This window comes from Podarcis bocagei, assembly GCF_964188305.1.
Source record: "Podarcis bocagei genome assembly, chromosome: 12".
Lineage (NCBI taxonomy): Eukaryota > Metazoa > Chordata > Lepidosauria > Squamata > Lacertidae > Podarcis > Podarcis bocagei.
This window is the reverse complement of record NC_138137.1, coordinates 57657532-57669540: the sequence shown is the minus strand read 5'-3', so window position 1 is coordinate 57669540 and position 12009 is coordinate 57657532. Positions and strand designations below refer to the sequence as shown.

The window sequence follows — 12009 nt, the reverse complement described above, 5'->3', positions numbered from 1 at the left end:
CAATTTCATCCCAGCTGTGGGAGTTGTAGCGCAGGGTGCCTGCCCATCGCTGCCTACCTGGAACCTCCTCCTGCTCTCTGCTTTCTCCTTCTCCCTCGTCTGGGAGCTGCTCATCAAGGCATCGTAGCAGGCGTTCCAGAAGTTCGACATGTGGTCGTGACTCTTGGCGAACGTGTCCACTTCAAACTGGGCCATGGTGGGCTGCACCTGTGGAGGAGACCCCACCGGGGAAGATCCATCAAGAACCGTTGTTTTATAAAAAAAACTCTGCATCCAATGGGACAGAGGCAGCAGGCCAAATGTAATATTTTATAATATTTTAACTAGGATTTATATATTGTAATGTTTGAAGTATGAATTTGGAGTTATTGATTATGAAAAGTATTTTTTTTCCATTATTTTTCTTGTTTCTTTCTTTTATCTTTTGTCTTTCTTCTTTTCTAGTCTGCATTCTGGAAAATTGTGTAGACAAATGTTTTTATGTATGGTTTCTCTTTCTTTTTCCCCCTTTTCATTTCTTTGGTAACATCTAATAAAATTTATGGTTGGACAGTGTTTTCGAAGCTACAAACATGAGTCTGACCAAACTGCGGGAGGCAGTGGAAGACAGGAGTGCCTGGCATGCTCTGGTCCAGGGGATCACAAAGAGTCGGACACGACTAAACGACTAAACAACAACAACAACAAACAATTTTTTTAAAAAAAAATGAAAAAGAGGGAAAAAAAGAAAAGGAAAAAGAAGAAGAAAAAATAGAGAGAAAGAAGAAAAGTTGGAAGAATTTCTTCCAAATTTATTCTACAAATATTTCAGTATGAAAATACGGAATAACAGATACAATCTTGCTTAAAATGTACCGTATTTTTCGCTCTATAGGACGAACTTTTCCCCCTCCTAAAAAGTAAGGGGAAATGTGTGTGCGTCTTATGGAGCGAATGCAGGTTCCTTGGCTTCAGCGATAGCAACGCGAAGCCTCTGAAGCACAGAGGAAGCGCTCGCTCCGCACTCCAGAGGCTTCGCGTTGCTTTCGCTGAAGCCTGGAGAGCGAGAGGGGTCGGTGCGCACCGACCCCTCTCGCTCTCCAGGCTTCAGGGACAGCCGTCTGAAGACACCGGAGCGCAGCGGGAACTTGCGCTGCGCTCCGGAGGCTTCGAATTCCTTTTGCTGAAGCCGGGTGAGCAAGACTCCTGGCTTCACCAGAGAGGGAGAGCTGCGCGGCACCACTTCAGCCAAGCAGGAGGAGAAATGGAAGGGGCTCCGTTTCTCCTGCCGCTTCTCTGAAGGGGTGCTGAGCAGAGAGGGGGAGAATTCCCCCCCCCTTGTTCTCCCCCTCTAAAACAAGGTGTGTCCTACGGTCGGGTGCGTCCTATAGAGCAAAAAATACGATATATAGGAAGTGCGGCGTCAGCGATGGAAGTCAGTGACTTACGTGCTTCTCGATGAAGGCGGTCCACTCTGGGGTGGTGCAAAACTCCTGGAAGTCCTCGTAGAAAGTGGGGCTGCCGTTGGTGGGGGGCAGGGAGGGGAGGAAGTGCTGCAGCCGCAGGGTGTCGTAGCACTTGTCCATCAAAGTGCGGATGATGGGCACCAGCCAGGAGAAGGTCTCCGACTTGGTGTGCAGCGAGTGGCGCAGGGGGGTCTCCAGCTTGCCCAGGACGTAGCAGGCCTCCTCCTTCTTGGGGGCCGAGGCCGTTTGCAGGAGGCTATGGAGCTTCACGTAGGCCATGGATTGCAACTGGAGAGGGAGGAGAGGGGCGGTTCAAGGCGGGAAGGAACAGAAGCATCAGCCATTCATTCATTCATTGAATTTATATACCGTCTCAGGGCGGTTCACAGAATAAAATCAAAATATAAAAGCACAAAATACATCATCAAAATAAAAACAAGCCAATAATACCCCCCCAAAAAAACATATTTTAAAAGGGCTGTGCTGTTTTTAACTATCTGTATGTTCACAGATTTGCTTTTATATAGCTTTAATTCTGTAATAGTTAACCACCGTCATTTATATATTTTTAGCTTTTTGTATTTTATCCATGTTGTTTGAATTTTGGAAAGCTGCCTTGAGTCCCAGTTTGGGGAAAGGGCGGAATATAAATAAAATTAATTAAATTTAATAATTTTTATTGGAATTTTATTTACAGCATAACCCCCCCAATACATAATCCACCCTCATTAAACATGAACATAACATACAGTGAGCATAACATACAACAATACAAACAACGAAATAAAAGACTTCCTTTTATAAAATAAAATTAATTAAATAACAAACAAACAAACAAACAAACAAACAAACAAACGGAGAGATTTATCCTTCCTGGTGTTCAGGCTACACTCCTATACCAGGGGTCTGCAACCTTTAAGACAAAATGAGCCACTTGGACCCGTTTCCGAAGAAAAAACAACAACTGGGAGCCGCAAAACCATTGCGACATTTAAAACAAATATATCTCCGGAGCCACGATTTGACAGCGGGCGGGAAGGTGACGTCGGGACGGTGCGTGACTAACGCATGCACCGCCCCCATGCGACGTCACAGCCAGTACAGTGCCCGCCACAGTGAGGAGTGTCGGGGCGCACAATGCGCCTCCTCCCCTCGCTAGTATCTGCCCCGGAGCCGCAGCAAAGATGTAAAAGAGCCAAATGCGGCTCCGGAGCCGTGGGTTGCAGACCCCTGTCCTATACACTCTCACTTCTAACAAAGCCCCGCTGAACCCAACAGAGCTTGCTTCTTAACAAACATGTATAGAATTGCATTGCATGAATTACGACACACTAAACCAGGGGTCTGCAACCCGCGGCTCCGGAGCCGCATGTGGCTCTTTAACATCTTTGCTGCGGCTCCGGGGCGGATACTAGCGAGGGGAGGAGGCGCATTATGCGCCCCGATACTCCTCACTGTGGCGGGCGCTGTACTGGCTGTGACGTTGCATGGGGGCGGTGTGTGCGTTAGTCACGCACCGTCCTGACGTCACCTTCCCGCCCGCTGTCAGATCGTGGCTCCATTTGTTTTAAATGTCGCAATGGTTTTGCGGCTCCCAGTTGTTGTTTTTTCTTCGGAAACGGGTCCAAGTGGCTCTTTTTGTCTTAAAGGTTGCAGACCCCTGCACTAAACCATATGCGGTAGTTATGATTGCACACTTGTTACTGGACTCAGACCGGATTATGCCGAAATGGCCAAAATGACCGGGAGAATCAGGAAGACCAAGATTTTTGTAAGGAATGGGGAAAATTTATCATTTATCTTTTTGAGAGACCATCGCAAGGAGGTCAGAACATTTGCAGGGTTTTAATCACACTTGTAAAGTAACGGATAATTTAGAAGGATAAAAATTTGGATATGTATTGATATGCAGTTGTAAATACTTTTTTTTTAAAAAAAAATGATATTTATTGAGAATTTAAAATTACAAAGAGAAGAAAGAGGAAAAGGAAAAAAAGTGGACAAAAAGAGAAATTAAACAATACAAATCAATAAAAAGAAAAGAGAAAAAAAGGAAAAAACAAAACACACAATACATCAAAACCAAAAACAAACATAAACAAAAAGTTTAAATACTACCACTAGGACCCATGGAAGGGATGGGAGGTAAGTAAGGAAATTCAGAGAAATTTCGATACTTGGATCTTGAATTGTTGTTTGTTTGCATGTTTATACTTTTAAAAATCAAATAAAAAAAGAAATAGAAAAAAATGGCTCCCCGTGTGCAGAAAAGAACATAGCAAACCTGAAAGACTTCTGGGAAAAGATTTATAATGAATTGAAAAAAATGTCAAAATATACATTTATTAAGAAACCAGAAGCATTTCTACTTGGAATAACAGGTTTGGAATTTCCCAAGAAAGATGTTAGATTGTTTTTGTATGCCACAACTGCAGCTAGAATTTTGCTGGCCAAAAACTGGAAATTACAAGAAGTCCCAACGGTGGAGGAATGGCAGATGAAGATGATGGACTTTTCGGAGCAGGCCGACCTGACTGGAAGAGTCCGCGACCAGAAGGAGGAGGAGTACCACGAGGAATGGATAAAATTTAAAGATTACTTAGTTAAACATGCTAAGATAGCTTAAATAGAATTACTTGTGAGTGACAGATGGGCCTAGGATTTAAATATGTAATATTGTAGAGCATTATGGATGAAAGTCAAAATGAAAAGAAAGAAAGATGATAATTGATCTAGTAACTTTATGTGAAAATAAGTTTTGGAAAACTGCTACAATGATTTATATGGAAACTCAGGAGGATTCGAGGAAGTAATTTAACAATGATAACAAAAGTGGGATTATTTCAGAAGGGTAAATGTTTGTCTGTTTTTTGGTTTTTCTTATTTGTTGATATGTTTGTTATAAAATTGGAAAATTAATTAATATTTTTTTTAAAAAAAGAAAAAAAAAACATAGCAAACCTGGGGGAGATCTTTTGCACATGTTGCAAAAGCAGCCCGGAATCACCATGAACTGGAAGGAGGAGGACGGGCCCCACCAAGTTAGCTGGACAACTTACTTGTAAGTCCTCCAGTGAGATATATCCGATGAGCACCCGCAAGCCGATCTGCGCCATCTCCTTCAAGTCGGAGGTGCCGTTGGCCAAGTGGTGCCAGACGCCCAGTTTGTCCAACAGGCTGTTGACCCCCTCATAAACCTGGAGCCAAGGAGAGAAGCACAATGTGAAGATGCAAGGACGGCCGACTGTGACGTTAACATATGAGAGTGCTGGAGGTGAAATAGTTAAACGGGTTACCCAATCAGGACCCAGGGGGTGGAGTCAGAGGGACTATAAAACCAGCTCTGGGAGGAGTTCGTTGGGAGTTGGGTGGCTGGTTGGAGTGGGAGTGAATTGGGATAGAGTCTGTGGGTAGGTTGAGTTAGTGTAGCGAAATAAGTTGAGTCAGGAACAGTTAGGGGCTAGGAATACGAGTAAATATCTGAGAGGTAGTTTAGTGAGCGAGAGCAGGTAGCGGAAGTTATAGGTCTGGATAGGCATCCTATGATTGTAATTGACTAATAATAATAATAATAATAATAATAATAATAATAATAAATAAATAAATTATTATTTATACCCCACCCATCTGGCTGAGTTTCCCCAGCCACTCTGGGCGGCTTCCAATCAAGTGTTAAAAGCAATACAGCATTAAATATTAAAAACTTCCCTGAACAGGGCTGCCTTCAGATGTCTTTTAAAGAGAAGATAGCTGCTTATTTTCTTCACATCTGGTGGGAGGGTGTTCCACAGGGCGGGCACCACTACCGAGAAGGCCCTCTGCCTGGTTCCCTGTAACCTCACTTCTCGCAATGAGGGAACCACCAGAAGGCCGTTGGCGCTGGATCTCAGTGTCTGGGCTGAACGATGGGGGTAGAGACGCTCCTTCACGCATACAGGACTGAGGCCGTTTAGGGCTTTAAAGGTCAGCACCAACAGTTTGAATTGTGCTCGGAAATGTACTGGGAGCCAATGCAGATCTCTCAGGACCGGTGTTATATGGTCTCTGTGGCCGCTCCCAGTCACCAGTCTAGCTGCCGCATTCTGGATTAATTGCAGTTTCTGGGTCACCTTCAAAGGTAGCCCCACGTAGAGCGCATTGCAGTAGTCTAAGCGGGAGATAACTAGAGCATGCACCACTCTGGCCAGATAGTCCACAGGCAGGGAGGGTCTCATCCTGCGTACCAGATGGACCTGGTAGACAGCTGCCCTGGACACAGAATTGACCTGCGCCTCCATGGACAGCTGTGAGTCCAAAATGACTCCCAGGTTGTGCACCTGGTCCTTCAGATAACGTTTAGGAAACCACACACTCGTTAAACTGCAATAAATAAACAGAAGTTTATGTTCCAGTTTAACCCTGACTGGACTCAGTATTGTCCCAGGTAGGGCCTGGGTGGCAGCGGCAAGAAATAAAGTGGTGGCACAGGGATCAATAGACGGTGAAACGTCCGGGGACCCTGTGTGATCGTCACACCGACCTCTTATGCTCCCTGGAGGCTGGAGGTGGAGAATTCAGAAAGCCACCTAGCGTCAGGAGTGAGCAAGCAGGAAATCACACCAAGCAAGCCGGAGTTAACTCTTTATTAGACAAAGCATGATCTATCAGGCCAAATGAGCACAGCAAACCATCTCCTGCCCCTATGAAACCGTTGCAGAGACTGAAGGTCCCCCCTGTATCTCGAGGGTTTTCCCCAAGCAATGAGAGACTTGGAGCAGCCACAGATCCGTGTTGCCATTGCAGAGAAGGAGGAGACCTGATAATTTAGGCCCCTGCATCCAGCTAGAAAGCTTCCACCAACCTTCTCGCTCCACAAGGCCCGGTTGCTGTGGCCCTCGGAGAACAGGAAGTCCTGGAGGAGGCGAAGCAGCTTGAGAGCGTTCTGCGTGAGGCTGGGCAGCATGGCGGGGGTGGCCTCTTTGATATCCGTCAGCGCCGACTCCATCATCATCTCCAGGAGGCTGGGAGAGAAAGAGAGGTGAGGCAGTGCTGACCTTGGAAGCCCTAAACGGCCTCAGCCCAGTAGACCTGAAGGAGCGTCTCCACCCCCATCGTTCAACCCGGACACTGAGGTCCAGCTCCGAGGGCCTTCTGGCGGTTCCCTCCCTGTGAGAAGTGAGGTTGCAGGGAACCAGGCAGAGGGCCTTCTCGGTAGTGGCACCTGCCCTGTGGAACACCCTCCCATCAGATGTCAAGGAAATAAACAACTACCTGACTTTTAGAAGACAACTGAAGGCAGCCCTGTTTAGGGAAGCTTTTAATATTTGATGAATTACAGTGGTACTTCGGGTTAAGTACTTAATTTGTTCTGGAGGTCCGTTCTTAACCTGAAACTGTTCTTAACCTGAAGCACCACTTTAGCTAATGGGGCCTCCCGCTGCTGCCGCGCTGCTGGAGCACAATTTCTGGTCTCATCCTGAAGCAAAGTTCTTAACCTGAAGCACTATTTCTGGGTTAGCGGAGTCTGTAACCTGAAGTGTATGTAATCTGAAGCGTATGTAACCTGAGGCACCACTGTACTGTATTTTATTATTTTGCTGGAAGCTGCCCAGAGTGGCTGGGGAAACCCAGCCAGATGGGTGGGGGTATAAATAAAATGATGATGAAGAAGAAGAAGAAGAAGAAGAAGAAGAAGAAGAAGAAGAAGAAGAAGGGCTACCTTTGAAGGTGATCCGGAAACTACAACTAATCCAGAAAGCGGCAGCTAGACTGGTGACTGGGAACGGCCGCCGGGACCACATAACATCGGTCCTGAAAGACCTACATTGGCTCCAAGTACATTTCCAAGCACAATTCAAAGTGTTGGTGCTGACCTTTAAAGCCCTAAACGGCCTCGGTCCTGTATACCTGAAGGAGCGTCTCCACCCCCATCGTTCTGCCCAGACACTGAGGTCTAGCGCCGAGGGCCTTTTGGTGGTTCCCTCATTGCGAGAAGCGAGATTGCAGGGAACCAGGCAGAGGGCCTTCTCGGTGGTGGTGCCCGCCCTGTGGAACGCCCTCCCACCAGATGTCAAGGAAATGAACACCATCAGACTTTTAGAAAACAGAACACATACTTTCTTCCAAAGGCACCCAGAAAAGGGAGAATTTCTGGGTTCAGTGCAGGGCAGTCAGCAAGAGTCTTAACCCTGGGTCAGCTCCACTGGAGACACTCTGCCCACCTCAAAATGCCTTGCCTTACCTGCGCTTGATCTCGTCCGGCTGGCGTACCAACTCGCAGGCCGAGCCCAGCTTGGTGAGGACCGAGAAGACCTGCCCGCGCTCTTTCCAGGCCACGTCGTCGCAGCCCTCCACCCCTCGCCAGGTGACCGAGAAGACGATGTTGGTGAGCAGGTTGCACAGTTCTTCCTCGGGCGTCTGCTGCGGAGGAAGGAAGCAACAGGTGAGCTCACCCCAAAAGGAATCCTGCAGGCTTGGGAAAGGTTCAGAAAAGAGCAGCCAATGGGATCAAGGGGGTGGAGAGACTGCAAGGAAAAGCTGCCGCGTTTGAGACTTCTCAGTTTATTTTTAATTTTTTATTGGGGGGAGGAGTTATTTTGTCACACTACTGATGAGTTTTTGCTGCTCACCTTTGCGCAATGAAAAGAACACAAAGATTCAAAGTAAAGCAATTCTAGCACCAGAGAAATAATACATTCTTGCAAGAGAAGGATGAGTCTCATTTAACTCATCTGCACTTCGTATTACAAATAAGCCGTGTGTTTTTTATTATGCTAGAAACAGATTGTTTGGTATTTTGACTTCTAAAGCGACACTAACTTTTGTCTGACGGTGGTCCTACCCAAATTTCGATTCCTGGGATTCAGAGACTCCCAGAAACAGAATTACACTTTCTGATTTTTCTAATGCTAGCTTAGTTTTAGATAATTGTAGTTAGGATCAGACATCCAAGACACATACGATATGTTTAAGTATGTTTAGGGAAGCTTTTAATGTTTAACAGACTATTGTATTTTAATATTCTGTTGGAAGCCGCCCAGAGTGGCTGGGGAAACTCAGCCAGATGGGCGGGGTATAAATAATAAATTATTATTATTATTACTACTACTACTACTAAGAAAAAGAGTTGCACCACCCTGATTAATACTCATGTTTTGAAAAGAGGATTTTCTACATATTAAAATAGCTTACAGCCTGTATGCCGTTCATCAGTTTAAAAAGAGGTACAGGCAGTGAGTTAAACAACAGAATTTTCATGCTTGAGTATTTGTAGATACAGATTTTGCTTCTTTTTGTGCTACTGAAGCATTACAATAAAGCCAAAACAACATAAACATTGAAGTAGCTTAAGACTGCCTAGAAAGAATACCACTATATTTCACTCTGGGTGTGTGAAGCAAATTTAAAGGAAGGTTGGGTTGTTTCCAAAACTGCGAATTTCTTGCAGGTATTTCTGCGACAGAGACTTCTCTTTTTAAAATAATAATAATTTTTTTTTATTAGGAATTTCAACATAACAATTTATCAAAAATACATCATCCTCATTCCCCCATTTCCCCCTCCCCCCTCCCCTAAAAAGAACAACCCTCTCACTCTCTCACGCCGGCACATAACAATGTCCTAGAAAGAGAGCATGCTTAGTTATGTTGAATGGTCTCTTTAAATGTGAAGGTTCATTATTGTTCCACAAGATGTGTATGTCTTTAAGGGCCAGAGCAAATAACGAGACCCAGTTTTACAGCTGTGAAACAGTATAGCAGGTGCTGCTAAGTTGTGTTAATTACCGTATTTTTCGCTCTATAACACACACCAGACCATAACACGCACATAGTTTTTAGAGGAGGAAAACAAGAAAAAAAATATTCTAAACGAAATAGTGGATATATGATTTTTGTGGTTCATGCTGTGGCCACAGACATGTGATCTGACAGTGAGTTTGGAGTAGCCCAATGCAAAAATCCTGAGGATCCATGTGGATCCATGCTTTGTCACCACGGAGGAGGGAAGGAAGGGGAACCATGGATCCTCTGCTCACGACTGCAGCAGATCCCCCCCGCCACCCGCAGGCATTCGCTCCATAACACGCACAGACATTTCCCCTTACTTTCTAGGAGGAAAAAAGTGAGTGTTATGGTGCAAAAAATACGGTAAGCTGTGTCAGCAATTGGGTGTAGTATATAAAGAGCAGCACCTAGCTCTCTCAGTACCCTGGTGGATGGGTCATGCCTGTTGATATGTTTAGTGTAAAAGGAGTTATTGTTATTAAAACCTTGTTAAAGTTACCGTATTTTTTGCTCTATAAGACTCACTTTTTCCCTCCTAAAATGTAAGGGGAAATGTGTGTGCGTCTTATGGAGCGAATGCAGGCTGCGCAGCTATCCCAGAAGCCAGAACAGCAAGAGGGATTGCTGCTTTCACTGCGCAGCGATCCCTCTTGCTGTTCTGGCTTCTGAGATTCAGAATATTGTTTTTTCTTGTTTTCCTCCTCCAAAGACTAGGTACGTCTTGTGGTCTGGTGTGTCTTATAGAGCGAAAATCACGGTATTTTCGAGTTTCTTGTAATGTGTGGTCTCCCCAGCAAGCTTTCTGCAGCGCAACTAAACTGCAAATAGCCAACAAGGTGGAGATTTCGGAGTTTGCACACCTGTCTCAACACCTCACACAGGAAGATGGAGAGGAAAGAGGCTCACCTGAGGGTTGCTGGTGTTGGAGATGCTGTCACTGGGCAAGGTATCCTGGTAGCTGGTGTCGTCCAGTACGTTAGAGAGGCTGGAGCTCTTCCTTACCCGTGTCCCCGGGAAGGGCTTAAAGTTATCCAGTGGCGACGGGGTCCCCGGCAGGCTCACGGGCGTCTGGTCTCCGCTCTCGGCTGTGGTGGCCGAGCTGGTGCTGCCCAAATCCAGGCCGAGGTCGAATGGAGACATGGAGAAGGGAGACAGCGGGTGGTAGACCCTGTCGGCCGGGAGCGTGTCCCCCGCTTGGGGGGCCTCCGTGGCCCCGGGAGCGTCGATGGTGTTGGAAGAGGAGGAGCGGCTGGCCAGGTCGGAGGAGTCGAACGACTTGAAGCCGTACGTCGGGAAAGCCTTGCCCCTCTGGCTGCTGGTGGGCGAGACCGAGTGGTCCGAAAAGCCTTCCGACAGCTCCGGGTCCGAGGCCTCGAAGCCCAGCGGAAGGAAGACGTCCAGATCCTGGAGGTCGGAGGCCGAAGGCGGAGCGGAGCCGGAGGTTTCCTTCCCGGCCTCTGCGCCCGGCTGGTCCGAGGCCTTGGGGAGGTCCAGGCTGCCTCCGCCATTGGCTGAGCCCGACAGGCTGTGCTGGCGTGACTCGTAGGACTCCTTGACGTAGAGCTTGGTGAGGGTGTCCTGCCAGCCGGCCAGTTTGGCCAGCTGCCTGACCGTCTGCTTGGCCGGGTCTTGCGGCTTGTAGATCAGGCGGAAGAGCTGGAAGAGAAAAAGGGGAGCCGTTGGCACCCAGGACAGGACAAGCGAGCTGGCAGCTGTTGTGGATGTTGAGCTTGACCAAAGATGGCACAACTTGGTGGGCATAAGTAGGCGGTTGCTGAGTGTGTGTGTGACAGAGAGAGGGAGGGAGAGGGAGAGACAGGGTCGGTCCACCCATGAGATGACCACCTTGGGTGGTAGGATCCACAAGGGGCAGCAGATTTGGCCTCAAATGAATGCTATCTGCCCAAAATACAGTCATACCTCTTTTTACGTTTGCTTCAGGTTAAATCTTTTCAGGTTGCGTCCTACAGCGACCCCGAAGTACCTATTTGCCTTAAGGTGCAGCCAGGTACTCTGTTTGACTGTATGAACTGCTCATTTATTATAGCCTGTAGATATTTGTATATATAAAGGTAAAGGGATCCCTGACCGTTAAGTCCAGTCGTGGCCGACTCTGGGGTTGCAGCGCTCATCTCACTTTATTGGCCGAGGGAGCCGGCATACAGTTTCTGGGTCATGTGGCCAGCATGACTAAGCTGCTTCTGGCGAACTAGAGCAGCGCACGGAAACGCCGTTTACCTTCCCACCAGAGTGGTACCTATTTATCTACTTGCACTTTGACGTGCTTTCGAACTGCTAGGTGGGCAGGAGCAGGGACTGAGCAACGGGAGCTCACCCCGTTGTGGGGATTCGAACCGCCGACCTTCTGATCGGCAAGTCCTAGGCTCTGTGGTTTAACCCACAGCGCCACCCATGTCCCTCATTTGTATATATTATTTTGTCATTTAGTCGTGTCCGACTCTTCGTGACCCCCTGGACCAGAGCACGCCAGGCACTCCTGTCTTCCACTGCCTCCCGCAGTTTGGTCAAACTCATGTTGGTAGCTTCGAGAACACTGTCCAACCACCTCGTCCATCTCCATTTGTATATATAAGGTAAAGGTACCCCTGCCTGTACGGGCCAGTCTTGCCAGACTCTAGGGTTGTGCGCTCATCTCACTCTACAGGCCGGGAGCCAGCGCTGTCCGCAGACACTTCCGGGTCACGTGGCCAGCATGACAAGCTGCATCTGGCAAGCCAGCGCAGCACACGGAACGCCATTTACCTTCGTGCTCGTAAGCGGTCCCTATTTATCTACTTGCA

At 47.3% G+C, this 12009-nt stretch overlaps 1 protein-coding gene across 7 annotated transcripts in view; it reads right to left on the bottom strand.

Moving 5' to 3' along the window:
* The window catches only part of NBEAL2 (neurobeachin like 2), a 242208-nt gene that overhangs the window by 47967 nt on the left and 182232 nt on the right, over window positions 1-12009 (bottom strand). For 6 of the 7 annotated variants that reach the window (XM_081163421.1, XM_081163425.1, XM_081163424.1 and 3 more), the window contains 6 exons: window positions 10115-10864; window positions 7666-7844; window positions 6286-6445; window positions 4505-4642; window positions 1428-1733; window positions 58-207 (listed from right to left, as the gene is read on the bottom strand). In XM_081163421.1, the coding sequence (XP_081019547.1) occupies window positions 58-207; window positions 1428-1733; window positions 4505-4642; window positions 6286-6445; window positions 7666-7844; window positions 10115-10864 (1683 nt within the window). The remainder of the gene's footprint in view (window positions 1-57; window positions 208-1427; window positions 1734-4504; window positions 4643-6285; window positions 6446-7665; window positions 7845-10114; window positions 10865-12009) is intronic. The other variant, XM_081163423.1, reaches the window with a different exon arrangement.